The following is a 20,609-nucleotide window of genomic DNA, read 5'->3' on the forward strand; positions in this document are numbered from 1 at the left end:
CTTAAATATTTATAAATAAATAAATACATAGATTATAATAATAAGAAATAATTCAACGCTTACGCAAAATATATTATCTGTGTAGTCTCTAAACAAAAGATCGAATAGAATAACAATTTTGACATTACTTTGACGTTAAAAAAGGCGCCAATTCATTTAAACAACTCGTTCACATAGCCGCTATTTCGCACCCTTTTAGAGAATACCTTAATATTATAAAGCTAGAATAAAATATAAGGCATAATATCACTGCCGGTACATACGACCTCAAATAAATATCACTCAACATAAATTTACCATTACATTCCCACATAATAAGATCAAGGATATGTGATATCAAGATCTTATATATTAATACAGATAACAAATCACTACTTTTTTAAGGAACATGACAGAGTATATGAAAATAAGCCTCGCATAATAATATTAAAACACCTACATAAATATAAACTATTCAGTAATACATTTAAATAATATTCAAGTGATTTTGGTCCATAGCTTGTTTCTTTTAAGTTAAGGAAGATCTAAAAATATACTAAATTAAAGAAGCAAATATAAGTAATTAATGAGATTTAATTATATTTATAATGGAATAAATATTTTTTAGGTAATAATAGTAGTTTTAATAGCAATGTCTTTGTTGGCATTAATTTATAACGGATACAGATTCTAAATTTGAATTACTTCATTTTCTTTATTAGTGTGTTTGTTTATCAGTTGGTTATTTTGTCTGGTGTTATGTTTATGGTGATATCTCCTAAACTGTCTTTATCTAATACATTTCTATTGAATGTTATAGTGATCTGTCCGTCTGTCTGTTTGTCTTTCTTCACCGGCTCGCTCTGTGACTCCCCTTGGTCGTTGATGTAATGCACCGGGTAGTGGCTTTTTAATTCTCTCATTAATCTGAATTTAGCTTGACATACGGTGCATCTGAAATTAATAATGTTAATATATATACGGGACTGTAATATAAAAGCAATAATTATTATAATTTTAATCATATATTTACGACTTTTAACTAATTTTATAATAACCACAGCATACAAAAGATACAACGAAATAGACCTTTGCTTGTTTATATTCAGTATTTGTTTCTCTAATATTGCAAGTTATTTTGACGTTTCCAACTCTAACAAAAGAGTCCAACGGATTTGTAAACTGTATTAAGTTGCAGTTATTTATAAGACTCGAGTAAACTAGTATGTAGTTATTAATTTTTTGCAAGACTTATTCTAGAACTTACACAGTGTGCAGTGAATTAATGTGTAGTGTGTGTTTCTGTGTGTAAGTAGATAGTGTGTGTATGTGTGTGTGTGCGTGCGTGCGTGCGTGTGTGCGTGCGTGCGTGCTTGTGTGCGTGCGTGCGTGTGTGTAACTCACTGATAGATATTCTGTCCGAGGTGGGCCCGCACATGCTTATTGAGGTCATTGCTCTGTGTGAAGGTCCGAGTGCAGTGTGTACAGCGGTACGGCCGTTCTCCGGTATGAATCCTTTTGTGGCGAGTCAGGTGGTCCTTGCATGTAAACCTGCGGGGAAATAAAAAGAAAGAAAAATTTTACATATGTCATAAGACGAATCAGAACCCTCCGTATATTAAGATATCTTGTTCTTTTTAATAACTTTAGTTTTTACGTTTATATACATATAAAAATGTTTTAGCACTTTGTTTGGTGAGTTTTTCAAAGTTGTTACTTTGTTATGTCCTTAAAAAACACCTCAAACTTTGAGATCTCATATAGAAATGTTCAATAGAACTTCCCCCCGCCCTCCCCCTCCCCGTCGTCAAATTTGGGACATGAGACCGCACAGAACGACTGCCTACCCAGGATCGACCCTGTCTATATAATTTAAATGCGCGTTCCGGTAAAACAAAAATTTGCACAACACCACTGCCTAAAGGCGTCTCTAAGAGGTAAAACCTCGGCTAAGGATGTAGTCGAAGGTAGGGAATAGAGAATTTGGCATGTGCTTTGAAGTGCATGGAGAGATTGATGAATTTATTCGGCCAGAGTTTTATATACACGTCACCAATGACGTCATAGGCCACGCCCCCAATCGTGACACTTGGGTGCTGTCTTGTAACAATAGGTATGATTATTTAAAACCCACCTCATATTACAAGTGTCGCAAGCAAACGGTCTCACGCCGAGATGTATTAACTTGTGTTTCTTTAACGAGTTAGGTTTAGTGAAGGAGGCGCCGCAAACACTACACTTGTACGGGTGTACGCCTGTGTGTGTGTCTATGTGCTGTTTCATTTGACCTGAAACACATAATGTGCTGATATTAGGATTTATATTAATTATTTCTGTTTATATATAAAACTTGCACTAAATTTGGGTGTTCAAAATATTTTAGCTAATGAAGTTTTATTTGGAGTGAAACTTATTATGCGACTTCCAACAAGATTGCGTTAAACGTTTGACGCCCCTGGGGGGAGGGGTATAGAAAGAGACAGAACGAGAGGGAACGCGTGGCGCTCGAACACATGCGGGCAATCAGTTGTGCCTTGTAAGTAATGTTAATGAAGTTTGCCTTAAAAAAACATTAAAAATCAATTTCTATCCCTTCCAACATTAAGCATGATTACATCTTTCTTATTACACAGTTAGACTACTAAAACAAACAAATAATGTACTGATTCTGATGGTCCATCGAGCAAACATATTAATATTAATTATTTTAATAGTACAAATCAGTTAAAAATATTACTTTTTTGATAAATGTACCAAACATTCATCTAAATAATTAATTATAGAGACAAACTTAATATTACTATTGGAATACAGATATCTTCATATAAAAACATAGGAAGGAGTTGGTTTAACAACTGCAAGTAATTTGAGTCACTACTTTACATGTGCTACATAAGATAGCTGTTTTGGTCTTCAGATTGAAGGTCTTATAGATTTCAATTTATTTGCAAATATCAAAGTATGAGAAATAACCACCACAAACATTTGTCCATAGATTTATATTGTATTGGCTTAGAATTTTATTTGCCTTTTTGTAAACCTGAGAATTTACTTGCAAATGATAAATTAACGAACAAACAGACAAACAGCAAAATAAAATATATGAATACTGATTTTATCAATAATTACAGTTGAGAAAACAAAAAATGTATATTTGTACCTTTGGTTGAGAATGTCTTAGGGCATAGACTACAAGCAAACGGTTTCACACCAGTGTGCCTTCTTAAATGCTGTCTTAAATTGGAACTGTTAGCGAAGCCCTTGCCACATTGGGAACACAGAAACGGCGTCTCCCCTGTGTGAGTACGGACATGGTCTTTAAGACTGCACAGCTGGGAAAATGCTGTAAATAAAAGGAATCAATATTATAAAACCAAAAATTATTCGAGGATTTTAAATATTGTCATAGGATTTTAAATTCTGGCAAAAATTTTATAGTGGATCGTTCACAACAGAATTTCTGTCACATTATTACTTTTAAGCAACCAACCTTTGCTACAATGTGGACAGGCATACGGTTTATATCCGTCATGAATTCTCATGTGTGCCGCCAGCTGGTCTTGGCGTGTGTAACACTTGGAGCACTTCGTACATTGGAACGGTTTGCTAGTGGAATGTAGCCTCATGTGACGTCTCAGCAACGTCTTCAACGAGAATGACTTACTACAATTGTCGCATTTGAATATTTTCTTACGTTTATCCTCCTCTTGATTTTCTAAATTATCTAAATATGATTTATCTTTGAATATCACATCGGAGTCCAAATATTCGTATTCATTGTAATTCTCCAACTTCACTTCCCTGTTAGGATTGCAGATGTCGATATGCTGTAAAAGGCTTTCGGTGCTAACAAAATTAACGAGACATTTCATGCATTGATTTGGATTTGTCTGCGGTTTACTGTGTTCTTCCATATGATGTTTGAAAACTGTCTCTAAATAGAAATTTTTCTTGCAAATATCACACACATATATTGCGCTAGATGCGACATGTTCTTTCATGTGATCTAACAAACACGACTGAGTCTCAAATACTAGGTTGCATTCCGGACATTTATATAAATCATTGATATCTTCTAGTTTCACATCAATATCAATGGCATTTGCCGATAATTCATCAGGGTTTCCGCAATCTGTTACTTCAATGTGTTTACTAATGTGTTTGTTCAATGAAGACTGTTTATGGAAGGATTTATTACAAGTAGTACATTTGTATTTACGATTTTCATGAGATGCTAAATGATTCAAAAACTTTTTGTGTTTATGAAATTGTTTGTTGCAAATGTCACAAATATATGTTCTAGCTTCAATGTTGTGGTTTGAATATTCTAAGTATTTGTAAGGATTTGTATACTCTACTTCTTCTTTGTATGCAAAATCTATTTCATCTTTCATGTGTGATACACACAATATTTTTAATTCAGTTTCTGCTTTTTGCGCTTTCCTTCGGAAAGAATATATTGTTTGTAAAACTTTCGCACATTCTTCACATACATTTTGAGGCAACCCATCTTCTACGCTGACCTACAACATCGAAAAATAATATTAAAACACCTGAATTTTTAAAATAAATTGCACTTCTCAAGTTTCAAAAGTTTGCAATAGTTTAACTACACAGAATATTTTGTAGGCTCATTACCTCTAGTGTATTTGTTAACATTAACACGTCTGCGAGATTTAACGAGCAATTTTCCTCGATTTTCAAGGGCCGAAATAAATTAATTAAAGATACGTTACTCTTCATACAAGTACGACAAGTTTTCTCAAAAGGAAACATATTTAATACATGGACAACAACAGAATTATAAAGTTTATATTATTTGAATATTAAAAATGCCATACATCGGAATCATTAAGCATTTAGACCATCATAACAGTTTAATTTATAATCACAATAATTGTCAAGAGTTACAAGTGGGTAGTGATTGAATTTTACTTTGACAGTTAGTAAGTAGTAGATTTAAATAGAAGCTTGGATTCTGAGCAAAAGTACGTATACCCATGGAAGAAATTTCTAAGGTCTCAATTACTCTAAAAAATAACAATAAATGATAATTTTTTTCTATTACAATAAAATACACCAATATTCTAATTATTGAGTTTGCTTTTGTACCTAACTAATCTTCTTTGTGTTTTATTGTTGACATTTTGACAAGTGAAGGCCTAACATGTAAAGTTGTCAAAAACTTCAAAGAGTGAAGTGAGAAAGTATGTAATCTATTTTTATAGCAATAATGAGAATTTTTAGGAACATTATATTTGCCTAGATACCGATAGCCACGTTCAATTAACATTTTTATCAAAATGGATGATATAGTGTTCATTGGTGACTGGATTAAGGATAGAGTATTAGGATCCGGAAGTTTCGGGACCGTTGTTCTTTGGAAACATAAAAATAGTGAGGAAAAACTTGCAATTAAGACATGTAAATGGGGCGATGAGCTCACCGCCAAACATAAAGAAAGATGGGCGAAGGAAGTAGAGATGCTGCAGAATTGCGACAACCCAAATATCGTTGGCACAAAACCATTACCACCAGAATTCGTGTTGGGGCTGGCTCGAGCAAATCCTTCAAAACTGCCAATTCTATGCATGGAGTATTGTAGCGGTGGTGATTTACGCCAAGTGCTTAATAAACCTGACTCATGTGGAGGGTTAAAAGAAGCACAGGTACGGAGAATTCTTGGCGATATTGGTAATGCCATGAAATTCTTGCTTAAAAACAAGATTACTCACAGAGATCTCAAGCCTGAAAATATTGTGATGAATCAACTACCAAACAATGAACAGGGTCAAGACATCATTTACAAGATAATTGATCTAGGGTATGCAAAAGAAATAGATTCAAATTCTGTTTGTGCTAGTTTTGTAGGCACTCTACAATATTTGGCACCTGAATTGTTTTACAGCAAGTCTTATAGCAACTCTGTAGATTTCTGGTCATTTGGATTGGTAGCTTTTGAAATTATCTGTGGAACAAGACCATTTTTGCCACTTAAAGCGCCTGTAGAGTGGATGCCATTAGTGAAAAAAAAGAGCCATGATAATATTTGTGTTTTTGAAAGTTTTCATGGAGATGTAACATATTCAAATGAAATATTTGAGGAGAATCATATTTCAAAGCCTTTTAAATCCTTAATCGAAGAATGGCTGAAAGTAGCTTTAGAATGGGATCCGAAGTTGCGAGGCCGCGATTCCCCTTCAAAAGTAACATTTGATATACCATCTGAAAGCAAAGGTGTCGCCAGCAACGTCGTTATATATAATATGCTTGAAGATATACTATCTAAAAAGATCATCAAAGTTTTCTCCATTCCTACAATCTCAAATTTAGCATATGAAATCCAAGATATAACTACAGTTGAAACATTGAAGACCTGGATATGCAAAGATATAAATATTCCCGTCGAAGACCAAATCTTAATATCACAAATGAATTGTACTAATATAAGCAATGATGAGTTTGTTCTTAAATATCACAATGAGAACAGTAGCACCATGTTATTTGTATATAATAAAAATAATATGCTAGGTGAGGTCTCCGCTCCATTTGTCCCAAAGTCTGTCCAAAGATGTCTTGAACTACCGAAATCTTTGTATAACTACAGAAACAGCCAAGTTTTGTACCACAGTGCCTTCTTCTTTGTTATAGCGCAAATGGATATGTATGATGCTCTTATTAATGGTATTTTTACTAGAGCCGAGTGCCTGAAACTTGAAAGCAAACAATTGTTGGTAAAACATAATAGTGTTGATAAAAGTCTTGGGAAATTGTTGGCACAGTCAGAAATATTGGTGAAAATGAGGGAACAGGGCCAAGAGCATATAGAGAGTCTCAAACAAAATAGTATTGGGACAAATTTCTTGGGTGGATTCAGTAAAATATTCAAAGATTCTGATGAATATCTAGAAAAAATCCAAAAGCTGAACAATGCCTGGTCTCAGCTGACTGTGAGGTTACAGTCTGCTGTAAGACGCATCAATGAATCCATGTCAAGTGATCTAAACGGTTTTGTTACTAAATACAACTATCAAAACCTGTTCTCGAATGCCTACAAAACATTCATATCGCACAAAAAAAGCGATTTTTATAGCAACAACAGAGAAAAGGAAAAGCAATGTCCAGAAATTGTGAAAATATGTTACGACTGTTTGAAGCTGAGGAGTAAAATAATTCAAGACCTCCAGCATCAACAGTTTTTGATAAAACTCAAAGATTTGAGCACAGAGCTTACTAAGATATCTGACATCATTATTAATGCTACAGATAATACAGAGAAATTAAACAAGGATTTAGTTTGTCTCTTTGATGAATTCAATACATGCGTTTGGTCAACTATAAGTGTAGCCATTAGGGATGCTGATAATTTAGCCGATGTTCCATATAGTGTTGTGTCATTTCAGAAAAGAGATTTTAAAATTGGTGATTCGGTATCCAGCCATTGCATCCCCGTTAAGAACAAATTTGATAACACTGTCAGATCTTTGATAACGGAGAGCTTAAAGATTCGACAGAATCACACTAATTTATGTGAGAAGTTGAATTCCCAGAAGCAGTTGCTCCAACAATCAATATTGGACTTCAGTTTCCTCAACAATTGATCTTAGTCTACACATAGAAATTAAAATTTACTTTTAAGTGATCAAAGTTGATTTTATCTGTTACTTGAGAGGCTATGCAATAATAGATGTAAAAATATGCTTAGCTATAAGATATAATGTGCCTTATAATATGTAATATTTAAAATTAAAATTCTATTATTGGTTTTGTACTTTAAAAATAACAAATTAATATAATGAAAATTATAAAAAAAAATATTCTATTTTTTCTAGTCAAAGGTTTTTACTAATGTTAAAAATACAAAATGTTTTTAATAATCTATGTATGTTGAAATTTTTTAAAATATAACTGTTTACGATGAGATTTGTTTCAATAAATTTTTTCTACTATGTTTTTACTTAATTACAACTGAATTCAATGAGAACTGCAGCCTGTAAAATTTTCGAGCCATTCAGTAAATTTTTTCATAATATTTTTCAACTTGGCTATATCTGCCGGAGTGTTTAGATATTCATCCGGGGCAAATCTTGGTTCTGTCATGCCGCTGACGTGCAGCCATATAGCGAAGACAGCGTCATGAATGTTTGCTACTTCCCGTCTACAGAGTCTAGCGGAAGTGATGCAAGTGGACACTAGAGCCTCAAAATTTCCGACCGTAACCGCTTTAGGTCGCTCTTTACGAGCTGCGAGAAAGTAACTACTCAATAACGTATCCGCCTCCGCATTTAAAGTGACCCTTACATTGGCTACTATATCTATATATTTACGAATGTCATTCAAAGCTTGTTTTTCTTCATTTGTAACTGCAGACGGATTTATAGCTCGTTCTAGCGTGAAATCTGCCAATTCGTCGGCGTATTCTCCACAGTCCCCGCGATAAACTGTCCCAAAAACACTGCCGAAGTTATATAATATAATCTTCTTAAAGTCGCTACCATACGCCCATACGGCACATCGTAATTTTGCTTTATTTGGAGGAATATCACCAGTTTCTATGACGGATAATATAGAATGTATTTGTTTTTGATGATAAGCTTGCAGGGGTAGCGGCATAAAACAAATGCCACCCGAGGCATTGATCAGACATGTGGAAATCGAAGAATTGGTACCAATGTACGCACTAGAAGCTGCTAGTAAGGCAGCTTCACACATAAGTCTACCTATGTATCCCAGGTCATTACCAGTTGCTAGAAAATGCAGAATTGGAGACCCACAGTATACATTAGCCTTCACGCTTGCCAGGCTCAATAATAAACCGATCTTAGCAGTCACAAAATTATTCAGAGGACATATTCGTCCTCCTATCGTCGAAGCCAAGCAATACACAAATTTCCAAGGAACGCCTTTGCATTTATCAAATAATTCTTTTATATCATCTGGTATCGGGGTAGTGAGTGGTGCCGGCAAAGGAACTACTTCTTGTATGGACCAAACAATGGTCCGTTTTTTCAGAACTGTTATATATAGTAGATATTCGTATCCAAATTTCAGTTTCATTATTAAATCATCTACCATTACAAATTTTCTTGGTAATATTTCTGTATCCAATTTAAACGTTGCAACAACTTTATCACCACACTTTCTTAAGCCACTGTTTTCAAAAAGCGTACTTTTACATGAATAGCATTTTGGTGGTACTTTGGGTATATTATGCAAAATTACCTCATTGTCTTCACACTCTTCAGGACACGACCACACTGTATGGTAAACGTAATTAGTAATACTAGATACATCTAACAACTTTCCTTGTACTACGGTGATACCATCGTAACATCTTAATTTAGGATTTAATAAAAATCTAGGCACACATTTCACTCTCAAATTTATGTTTATCTGACTCGGTTTAACGTACTGAAGAAAATCGCTCTCAAAAGACATTAAACATGCAAACAAAATATCATTGCAATTATTATTAAATTTAACCGGTTCCTTTATTAAATAGTTACCCGCTTCAGGATACTTGTCTAGTAAGTCCATCAAATCAATTTCTAAAGAAAACCTAAGGGGTGGATATTTGCAAGAGGTCTTTTCATTTAATTCGATTATGAAATTTTCGCAATTGTGTTTCATATCACCTAAAACACTCCTGCTATCAAAATAAAGCAACAACTTAATATCGATATCCATGAAGACAGTTTCCAACTTTAATATGGTTATTTTAGTAAAAAAAATGTGTTCCCGCCATTTCATAAAATTTATTATAAAAAAAAATGTACACCCAAATTCATAAAAAAAAAAATTATGATATCTCAATAATTATTCAGTAATAAATATGAACATGTTCGTTTTATGACTATATTTTTCCTTTAATTATATAATTGAACCATTAGTTGTTTATTTAGAGATGGACTAGTCACTAGGGCTTTAGCGTACCTATTTCTTGAAAAGGAAAAAACTATCTTGAAGACGTCATCAAAACTATTAAGATTTTTACGATGTTAAATTATTTATTTTAAATAATAATAATGCAAATATGTAGGACAGAGTAAAAACTAATAAAGTTGAGTGTATTTTTTTTAATGTTTATATTTTTTAAATTTAATAGATAAGTCTATCAATGAATTAAGCGTTTTTAATCAGTCCTAGGCCATTGGAGCTAGCTTGTATGAAATATTAAAACTTTTAATGAAATATGGTAGTCACTAAGTACGATGCTTTTTTATTTAGTAAAATTTAAGTAGTTAGGTATATATTAAAAATAATCATAATCTTTACAAGACCATCAAGAGAGAGCAAAAAAATTCTTATACAGCCATAATGAAAAACAAATGAAGTATTAAAATTCGGTGATCTTTTAAAAAAAATTAAAAATAATAAAAACAGGATTAATTATAATCCCTCGATATTTGTTCTATACCTTCTGTGAAACGTCCCTGAATAATTTCATTAGCATATGTATTACATACAGAAACAAACAAATCCTCCTTATTGTTATGCTACAGTCGCTCACGTTAATAACACCATTATAATATATGAAATAATAGCCATGTACCGCGGCGTCGTTGCTATTAAAATATATTAATACAGGATTACGTTTTATCTTAATATCATCATCATCATCATCATCATCAGCCTATAGGAGCCCACTGCTGAGCAAAGGCCTCTTCTCACATGGAGTAGGTTAGAGCATTAATCACCACGCTTGCTCAAGACGGGTTGGCGATTTCAATCTCATAATTTGAAATTATAAGACCAGGTTTCCTCACGATGTTTTCCTTCACCGTCCGTCAGTGGTGCCTAAATACTCTTAGAAAGTACATATGATTCGGAAAAGATCACATTGGTACTTGCCAGGTTTCGAACCCGCGCCCTCACGTGTGAGAAGCGGGCCTTTTAAACTCCAGGCCACCACGACTTTATCTTAATATAATAATTCTCAAATTGGGGTCATTAGAAATGAAACAATGTGTTTAAAGAAAATATTATTCTGACTTTTTCGTTGTCTACAACTACTTAATTACAATTTAACATAATTTCACAACTACCAGTAAACAAACAGTTACATAATCTATCATTGCGGCAGTCAACTTAACGCCTACTCCGTTTTATACTTATTTAAATATTTAAACTTCATTTGCCTACGCTATTCTTTTTCAAGGTCAAATACGTAATTATTAAACAAGATACATAGAAGTTAGAACGGAAATGCCGAAACCAATATGTAAATACTGTCAGATTTATAGCCGCCATGGCTATATGATGTCCACCTCCTTGTTCATTCATCCTGACAATACTATCGCGCCATTAAGCGTTAGAAAAAAATAGCTAATCACAGTAACAATTCTAAGATGTTTTATAACAACAAATAGATAAATCTTAAATTTGCGACCCATAAAAGTGGTATTGTAGCTGCGTCTAATAGATAAAAATTGTGTTTTATCTTAAATCCTCGTATTATCGACAATTTAAGAGTGCCTTCCATGTCGAGATAAACTGATAAGGTCATATAAAAACTAAAATCTTGCGAAATGGGCCTACATTATCATTATTTTACGTAATGTTATGATGTTATAAAATTTTAAATTACAAGATAATAAAGTATCTTAGTATCGCACCGAACATGAATGCAAACGCCTACGTCGTTTTCAATTGTCAAGATGTTGTCATCGTGCTACGATGAGACCAGTTCTATTTCTAAAGTAACAATAAAAACTTAGATTGAAATCTGCAATATTAAATAACACATTAAATGACGGATAAAACTATAAAAAGCTTTAAAACATATAGATAGTGTAGATGATTAAGTGTGTAAAAATCTTGGTTTACAACATAAAAAAATAAAGTTATATGCAATTAATTAACAATATAAAACGATAATTAATTTGGACGCGACAATACATGAACGGAAAGGCAAGTGTGGGCGGGGTGAGCGTATTTTTTTAAAGCGCGGGCGTCGTGAGTGGCGTGGGGCGAGACGCTCGCGCATGCGCATTCGATGCCCGATCACGACAAGTACCAGCTGCGTCCGCGGGCGGCGCGCACTCGGGAGAGTCGCGCGCGTCGGGCCCCGCAACCTCTCAGCAAGTATCGCAGGAAAACTGCTAACGCACGCGAAAGATCCCGGATGAGAGAGATAAATAATGCCTTCGAAGCCTTGCGAAGAGCGGTCCCAGCTTCAGAGATAACCGGCAATCCTGTGCCATGCGAGAAGCTCACTAAAATAACGACGTTGAGGCTCGCCATGAGGTACATCACCGCATTATCTACCGCGCTGAGAGACACCAGTCCCGAGTCGGAGTCCGGCTCCAGACCTGACCGCTGGCCATCTCCGCTGTGTTCGGAGCTGTCTGAGTTCTCCACAGAGCAGGAGACTCCATCAGAGTTCGCGGAGGACTCCCTGTCGCCCTTCGACTCTTTCTTCGCGGAATTCGACTATGAGTACATAGACAGGACATTTACGTGACAGTGAAGTGTTTGAACGTTCGTTGGATTTCCTCTTATTCTGCCATATTAATTATTAATTAATTTTATACATAGTTTATGTGAGATGTTATGAGATTTTATTTATTTTTAATAATAAATTGTTTTGTTATTTTTTTGACATCTTTTATTAATTAATCGACGAAAATTAAATTTAACATCGATAATGATACTGTGTGATGACGATTCGTGTTTATTTATAGTGGAATATTTATGATATTACACCATTTTCTATTAAAAACGATCACTAGTGAGACGGGATCTAAGTTTGTTATTACCAACAAATAACTCACGAACATTTGATTCTAAGAAGAACATGTAGAGAAACATATTCATTATTTGTTTGTTGAATATTTACCTATACAATTAAATAATTTGCACTAAACTATTGAGCCAATTATAAAAAAAAAATATTATACTTCTTCAACGTAGGCTTTAGTAATGAAAATATTATATGCAAATTATATTATATCTGGACTCTTATAACATATTTTTGTTTCTTAAAAATAAATTAACCACCCGTTTTTTAGACAAAGTGGACGTAAAGAGAGTTATTAAACGATCAATTCAACCAATTAATTAGATTTGTAAATATTATGAATATTAACATAGCTTACAAAATATTCGTACGTATACTCAGCGTCGTTGACGCCATTTTTAACGCCCGTTGCGAAAAAGGGTTGTAAAGTTGCAAATTGATATGTGAGTGTATCTATCTGTGGCATCGTAGCTCTAAAACGGATTGACCGATTTCGATGCAGTTTTTTTACTTGGAAACCAGTTTCCTTGCAGTGGTTCTTAGCTATGTTTGTTTAATATCGGTCCAATGTTGTTAGAGCTGCAAAATGAAGTAAGGCAGTATGGCCTACGAGCGCTCAATTAAGTACCTCACGCGTGACAGTAAAAACTTAAAATAAAAATTGATGTTTTTTATTTTTTTATGCTTATCATTAAATTTGAAAAATTAATAAAATAACTTTCAAGTATTAGGTATCTAACCGGTTTGTTTTTATGTGAATTTTATTTCAAAGAAGGTTTTAGTGTTTTATATTTTTTAATGTCAAATATTCATTTTTTTTTTATTAATACTTCATTGCAAACTTTTACGTGAACCAAAACAGTGCCTAATTATTATGAACCTTCATATACTATCAATTTGACTTACTGTCAATACGATTACCACTAAGTAATTTCAACATGAAAAGACAATTTTATTTGTTTTAGTATCTTTTTTGTGTAATACATCACATTATTGTGTTTGAATCCCTCAACTATTCCGGAAGTCGATCCGTCGTTATAAATTATTGACAGATATATTCAATTAAATCTTTATCAATTATTTTGTTTAACAGATTATGTTCAGCTTAACAGACTGTTACAAAGAAGCACGGCATATTTTTTTAATTAACCACATCTAATTATAACTATGTCATAAAAAATAACTACACTTATATTATTTAAAACTATGCAATCTTAGTGTGCTAAGTAAGGCATTATTTTGTGTATGTATAGTTATTATTATTGAAGAAAAAATTCACATAAAACTTTTTCGTCGAATCAGTTTGGTTTAGTCTACAAGCAATGATTTAAAGAAATTCAGTTTAAGAAATTTACTGATGCGAATCAGGGAGCGTGGGCTGACATGGTGCCTTGCCCGGGATACCGTCACGGAAGATAAAACCTTGTCGTAATAACCCACGCAGAGAACTCATTGTTCAATGATTGCTTTTGCATTGTTTTGTTAATATTCTTATGAAAGTATTTGGGGGCGTAATTGATATTTTTTGTGACTTACATTATAGTAGATTTTTTTTAAATTACTAATGATTCTAGGTCATTCGTTATACTTTATCGCTATTTTGTTTACACTACTACGTTATATAAGTGAATAAAATACTCCAAGATAAATATTATTTTACCGTAAAGACTTAATAAAATCATAACTATGTATCCATTAAATGTAATTAATAAGGTTTTAATTCTAAGTAAACTGTGAGTCAAAAACGAGTTGACCGTAAGAAAAATCCAGTACAAATGAGGTCGTATTTAGTATCGATACTTAATTTAGTTAGACCGCGTTCGTATAAAGTCTTGCCACTAAACAGTGTGTAGGTCACGATTGAAAAGAAGATAAACCATAGATAAAAAAAAATGATAAAATTTAGTCTACTGTCATCAGCTTCGTACGAGTCAAAACAAATTTCTTCTGTCATTGAATAATTTCGTAAGAGCTTAGGTGATTAATTATTGACGTTAGTATTTTTTTATCTCTACAATCGTGATGATTCTGTTGTATTGCGACGGTTTGTGTTGGTTATATTATGAGAGGCTGTAATTGTCTTCTATTCATCTTCAAATATATTTTTTAATTAGTTAAGTATGTATTCATATTTCATACAATAGTCATTTGTCTATTTATTTTTGATTAAAAAAAGAGGTTGGTGACATTAAATTACAGAATAAAAAATCTGTTGTCTAAGATTGAAAGAAGTTTTTCTCGTTATTAAATTTTAAAAAGAAGAAAGATTTATTATACATATTTAGAATAAATCACAAGAAAAGATTTGTTGATAAAATAACAATTACGCAACTAAAATTAATTGACATATTACATTATATTTAAAATGCATGATAATATTGTATTCATTTTAATTTAAAGCACATATTTTTATGGCTTAATCCAATTATACATTGACGCAAAACTGTTGTCGAGAATTAAGATCCTATCAACGGTGGAGTTGAAATGAAATTAAAAGAAAAATGCAAATCTTATGCAACGTTATAAAGATCCAAGCCCCAGCGTTGACCATTTTGGTTTAAGCGGCTTTCCCGCCAAATACGGCCGCCATGACAGTTCATTGAATTATGTGATTAAACCGACATGACTTACTGTTTTTTTTAAAGCTGTCCATCATTTTGTAAATAGCCCCTTGATTGTGTTACACGCGAAATAAAAGAATTGAAAAACATTTAGGGATCTCAACGAACGGTACCTCACCTCGGCCAATATTACTGAAGAAATACTTTCAATTCAGAAAGATAATTCAGAAGTAAAGATAAAATTAATATCGCTTTTAAAATAATATATATTATGAAAAAACAAATCATAAAAAAATATTAATTGAAAAACAAAATACATAAATGTCAACAAACAGATAATAAAGTTTTAAAACGATTAAAATCTCTGTTTTTTTTTTTTAAATAAGCCGAGTTCTTGACACACAGAGTAACAAAAATAAGCTTCAGTCACATTTATTTGCCATTTAGATTGCAACGAGAAATAATGGAATCGCGTGGGCAAACCGCTCTGTCAAGCAAAATATTAAAGGATGTTTTAAAACATTATTCATACTTTTTGGTGCACATTTTACTTGTAGAGCTGTATTACAATAATCCATTACGTCCTGGAATATTTTTAGGTTTATAAAAACTCAATTGGTTATGATTTAATAATAACTTAATAACATTTGTCAAATTATAAATTTTTCATATAATCAATGTACTTAAATATAGCTCAAATACTACAGAGAACTAGTTAAATTGGTCATTAGGAGGAAAATTGTATACAATTTATTAAAGTCAAGTCAACTCGTAATTATGACATTTATTTAATTAAATTTAAGTAGTTCTTGCGATAAATGATTCATTATAATTAGCAGCAAGTCTTAATATAGTACATGACTGAAGTCAATAATCATAACAAAATTATAAATGAGACTACTTTGTAGTTATACATATTTAATATAATGTTTAGCACCAAAAATCCCTTTAAATAAAAAAATATTAATATTCTTTGGTTACTATAATTGGTCGCCTGCTTTTTTTTAAATAATCTTTAATATTTTTTATAATTGTCAGAATAATAAAAATCATTGACGCAGTAATAATATTATGTATTGTAATTTTTTCGTTCTAAATTTAAATAGCACATCAAAGTTCAAACCGCGTCCTCTTCAAGACAGAAGAAAGTTTAAAAACAAGCAACCGGTTCTATTACAATAAACAGCCTAAAGGTGATAATGTCATAATTTTAAAATATATACTTTATTGTGTGCTTACAGCTGAGTACATGCTTATAAAGATTGGAAAGGAAATTACCAAATAATATAAAATTTCACTACCGAATTTCGGTGAATTCGATGACGTTTTAAATTACGTACATGTGAGTGTAAAGGTTCTAAAATTAATTGAGAACTTTTTCGAATATTTAAATTAATGTCACTTAATATTTAAAAAAAAATCAAGACAGGTAGCAAAAAGATATTGTAAAAACCTTAAAACAATTAAGTGAATTATTCACTGATATATTGTATATAAAAAATACTTTAGTATACTCAAACCGGTAGTTTATCAGGATTACGAGAATTTGGTTCGTTTACCATTAGTTGGTATCGTCGAACTTTATACGGAGAGTTTCCAGTTTTCCATTCACTTATACCATAAAGTGAGACGATTTAAGAAGTAAACACTTTTAACTGGCTGTATTTATGTTGACCATTCCAACTCGTAGTACGGTACAAAAAAAATGAAAGGACTATATTATTAACTTATGAAACTGATTACTAATTGGTATAAATTATAAATGATTTCAATTAATCCATATATGTATATTAGTTCGAATTGAAAAACAACGCAATTTAAAATATAATTTACGTTAATTTTGCTTCCTAAACAGATCGCATGTCAAAAAAAAAAAATTATACGTAACTTAAATTTGTTTTACGTACCTAATAAGTTTCAGGAGAATTGCAAAGCCGTTTCTTTTGTAACATCGACATACGCTTACCCCAAGTTTTTATCGTCACACTACATACGGAGCGTAAATAGTTTTTCATTCATATAACTTCTCATAGTAATAACTTTGAGAAACGGGAAACGTCCCGTATGTAGTATAACGATGCAAACTTATGCTAAGCGTAGAGATTGAACTCGTTGATTTCTGAAGGGAAACTGAAAATTACTGCCGTTAACTTAACGATATAGCCAGGAATTTCAAGGTTTTCAAAAATAAAATCATCGCAATATAGAAGTCGATGACTTATAGGTATACCTAGTATCAAGCACTCATACATACATCGATAAATTTACAGGTACGTGAACACAAAAAGATTACTAAATATTCAATTAACCTTAATATATTATATATCTTCAAAAACATCAAATATCGTAGGAGCGTTAGAAATCCTTTAAATATAGGATATAGGATAAATTACAAATGTTTTGATACATAACCATGAAATTATACCTGTTTGTTTGTCACCGACGCGGCCGCGGCCATATTGTTTTTTTTTTTTTAAACGAATATTAGAATATTATTTGTATTTGTTATGTTATAATCTAAACAATATTATTAATAGCTTAAATTAAGTGTCATCATTGAATTTAAATCGGATATTTTAATTATATCAATCATTAGGACGCCATGCTCAAAAACAAAATCGAAAAAAATGACATATTTACAATATTCTAGTGACGTAATCATACAAAATTCATCTTTATAATGAACTATCAAATAATAAAGTTATCGATTTAGTGTAAACGCAGCACTATGTAGGCGCCTAGCGGGGCGCATTAAATCTAGATTCTAGTGTGAGAAAAATGTCCTAGCCCTCACCTAGATAGGACTCCACTCTTCGTGTGAGCTATGTCCCTATATAGAGGCGGTCGGCAACTATGATCAACAGTACCCGTGACTACATTCCGAATTCTGTTCCAATTTCGTAAAAAAAGGAAAATTTTCTTAAGTATTTATTACACGAGAGCCATATATATAATACATAATGTGCATATATTTCATTAACATTTAACACTCTCAACATAGAAAATGGGATTTTTAAACGTTGATTATAAACAAACGTACATTGCACTTGAATATTTAATACTCTACGATTATTATTCGCCAAGTAATAATCACAATGGATGTTCTAGTTAGTAGCTTAATGATGAAACAGCGAAATCAAAGCTAATTCACTAGTATTACGGCTTTGTAGTTTGTACAAACAAATCTATTACGAACGCACGCCACATTTTCCGGAATTAAAATAGTATTTTTCGTTCCAGATTCAATAATCTAAGTACGTTCTATACAGATTTTTTTATTAATTCACTGTAATGTCTGTTTTAATTGATTTATCGTCAATTTAGGTGTCTCTCTGCGATCGCGTCTTCCACCTTCCCACGCCCACGGCCAGTATTCGTCGCTAAACCCCATTTCCTATCACCGAGTGGGCTAACTTATTACTCAATATAGTTTAAAACGAATGTAGGTGTATAATTTTAATGTCCTAATTTTATTCCTTGTTCGCTTATATCTTCTGGACTTTCCGTATGATATCCTTTGAGCTGTCTGTTACTCTGTTAGAAAATTTGACTAAGACAAACTAAATTTGGATTGGCTAAGAAATATGTGAAAGTAAAAGAATGTTTCTTTTTAAAACGTCGTTGATTATTTTGCAATAACAGATAATACTTGTCAGAAATCTATTCCGCTAAATCACTTAGCCTGATTCTGATATTATCCACGCTATCCTGGTATGGTCAAGCACTTTTGTGAGCCTTTTAAAAAGTAACACAATATCCACTGGGCCGTGAGCTTTTGACACGTTTTAAGATTATGATCAATCAAATACATCCCTAACACAATAGAATAAAGACTACAATTGTTTGCATGTTTTTATCTGATGTCGACATATTTGTGGGACATAGTTTGTCCACCTGACTTAGACGTATATGGCAGAGAGAACGTGTGATTGGGGCAAGCCTATGGTGATCTCATGAGCTGTCATTGTCATAAATATATCTACAATAGTAGTTCAACAGCTACGTATCCTAGAATTAACAAATGTATATTTTTTCACATATGAAATATTCTATATTTATCAAATAGCTCAATATTTATAAAGCTGATTTATCCAAATCTTAAAAATCACTTTTAAATCTCAGTGATACGAACGCATTTATTAACCATCAAAAACTATTGTTAAATGAAATTAATAGATGTATCAGATAGAGGTTTACGTGTTAGGAATATTATAAGTGATCTCCAAATACGTAGCAAATCAGATAATTTTAAAATGTCAAGCCAGGGGCAGACTAAAATCAAAATATACCATCCGTAGATGTGTAATGAGCTGAACAAAACTAAACTTAACATCCTATTTTTATGTCCCTTTACTATTTTTATAACGTTAAAGACAACTGAGAGCAACATCTCGGTATGAATTCACTGCACACGGACAGCATCGTAACCTTCAAACCTACAGTTTAAAGTTATTTTATTCGTAAATTATGTAGATCATTCAGGTAGTTTACTATGTAAACGATATTAGTTCTTACTAAGGATACTCACATTATCCTATTTTATGAATGTAACAGGTATTAATTATTAAAATGCTCTAAAGCCAGCCTTTAAGTTATCTAGAATTTAATTTAAGACGAAATTTAGTGTACATATATTTGGTCCAACGGTTTATAAATTAACCTTACCACGAACTTATGTTGTAGTGTCATAATTTTATAATATTAACTGACAATGACCATAATACAAAAAAGTATTCAATTAAAAATATTCAAAAGAATCCAATATGTACACATATGTCTAATTTAGGCCATATAACAACGATAATTGCCATGTTCAAAATTTTCTTGAATTAAACAAAAATATACAACCTATTACATAAATCTAAATTTTAACAGAATTTTAAATCATTTCGAAAATAACTTTGAAACGGAGAACATAAGCTAAAATATAAAAGCTTTGAGTCTTTTGATCGTTTTTATGGAAAAAAAAATTTAAACAAATTTAATTAAAATACTTTTTTAATGTAAAGATGCAAAAGAAAAAACATTATTTCTGAACGTAATAAAATGTACATGTTACAGTACCTAACCTGTGCTCATTAATTATTCTCCAGAACACATTTTATGAAGTAATAGATCTGTCGCGTTAAATGTATTTAAAAAAAAACAGATATTTAAAGAGAAATAACAAAAATCTTTAATGGTTTTAAGTCTCTAAGCTTCTATCAATACATTGTAATAAGTCAAAAACGCGAACAACTAGCAACAGAAGAAAATAACCATGTAATATTCGTCATCCGATCCAAACGATTATAATAAAATAAAATCTTTTCTTATCTGTTACGAGAACA

At 32.1% G+C, this 20,609-nt stretch overlaps 4 protein-coding genes across 5 annotated transcripts; 2 read left to right on the plus strand and 2 right to left on the minus strand.

Moving 5' to 3' along the window:
• Nucleotides 1-19: 19 nt before the first annotated feature.
• Nucleotides 20-4,900, minus strand: LOC116770781 (gastrula zinc finger protein XlCGF57.1-like). 2 transcript variants are annotated; one of them, XM_032662387.2, is made up of 6 exons: nt 4,618-4,900; nt 3,470-4,502; nt 3,140-3,322; nt 2,114-2,267; nt 1,384-1,530; nt 20-933 (listed from the first exon to the last, which is right to left on the minus strand). In XM_032662387.2, exons 1-6 carry the CDS (start codon nt 4,753-4,755, stop codon nt 714-716), a joined length of 1,875 nt encoding a protein of 624 aa, XP_032518278.2. In that variant the 5' UTR covers nt 4,756-4,900; the 3' UTR covers nt 20-713. The 2 variants fall into 2 exon arrangements, with proteins under 2 accessions (XP_032518278.2, XP_061376820.1); XM_061520836.1 differs by having other exon boundaries at nt 4,821-4,895.
• A 240-nt stretch (nt 4,901-5,140) lies between these two features.
• Nucleotides 5,141-7,928, plus strand: LOC116770687 (inhibitor of nuclear factor kappa-B kinase subunit alpha). Its single transcript, XM_032662263.2, has one exon. It carries the CDS (start codon nt 5,283-5,285, stop codon nt 7,578-7,580), a length of 2,298 nt encoding a protein of 765 aa, XP_032518154.2. The 5' UTR covers nt 5,141-5,282; the 3' UTR covers nt 7,581-7,928.
• A 25-nt stretch (nt 7,929-7,953) lies between these two features.
• Nucleotides 7,954-9,666, minus strand: LOC116770921 (uncharacterized). Its single transcript, XM_032662561.2, has one exon. The coding sequence runs from the start codon at nt 9,664-9,666 to the stop codon at nt 7,954-7,956; it is 1,713 nt and encodes a 570-aa protein (XP_032518452.2).
• Nucleotides 9,667-11,950: 2,284 nt separating this feature from the next.
• On the plus strand, nt 11,951-12,575 carry LOC116770594 (helix-loop-helix protein delilah-like). Its single transcript, XM_032662132.2, has one exon. It carries the CDS (start codon nt 11,975-11,977, stop codon nt 12,440-12,442), a length of 468 nt encoding a protein of 155 aa, XP_032518023.1. The 5' UTR covers nt 11,951-11,974; the 3' UTR covers nt 12,443-12,575.
• The last annotated feature ends 8,034 nt before the right edge of the window (nt 12,576-20,609 follow it).

Source organism: Danaus plexippus, chromosome 7, assembly GCF_018135715.1.
Source record: "Danaus plexippus chromosome 7, MEX_DaPlex, whole genome shotgun sequence".
NCBI classification, from domain to species: domain Eukaryota; kingdom Metazoa; phylum Arthropoda; class Insecta; order Lepidoptera; family Nymphalidae; genus Danaus; species Danaus plexippus.

Coding starts and splice junctions, on each gene's coding strand:
- LOC116770781 (XM_032662387.2), bottom strand. CDS start 4,755: ATGTTTCCTTTTGAGAAAACTTGTCGTACTTGTATGAAGAGTAACGTA. Junction 3,323..3,469: donor CTGTCCACATTGTAGCAAAG/GTTGGTTGCTTA, acceptor TTTTATTTACAG/CATTTTCCCAGCTGTGCAGT. Junction 1,531..2,113: donor TGCGACACTTGTAATATGAG/GTGGGTTTTAAA, acceptor ATTTCCCCGCAG/GTTTACATGCAAGGACCACC.
- LOC116770687 (XM_032662263.2), top strand. CDS start 5,283: ATGGATGATATAGTGTTCATTGGTGACTGGATTAAGGATAGAGTATTA.
- LOC116770921 (XM_032662561.2), bottom strand. CDS start 9,666: ATGGATATCGATATTAAGTTGTTGCTTTATTTTGATAGCAGGAGTGTT.
- LOC116770594 (XM_032662132.2), top strand. CDS start 11,975: ATGCCCGATCACGACAAGTACCAGCTGCGTCCGCGGGCGGCGCGCACT.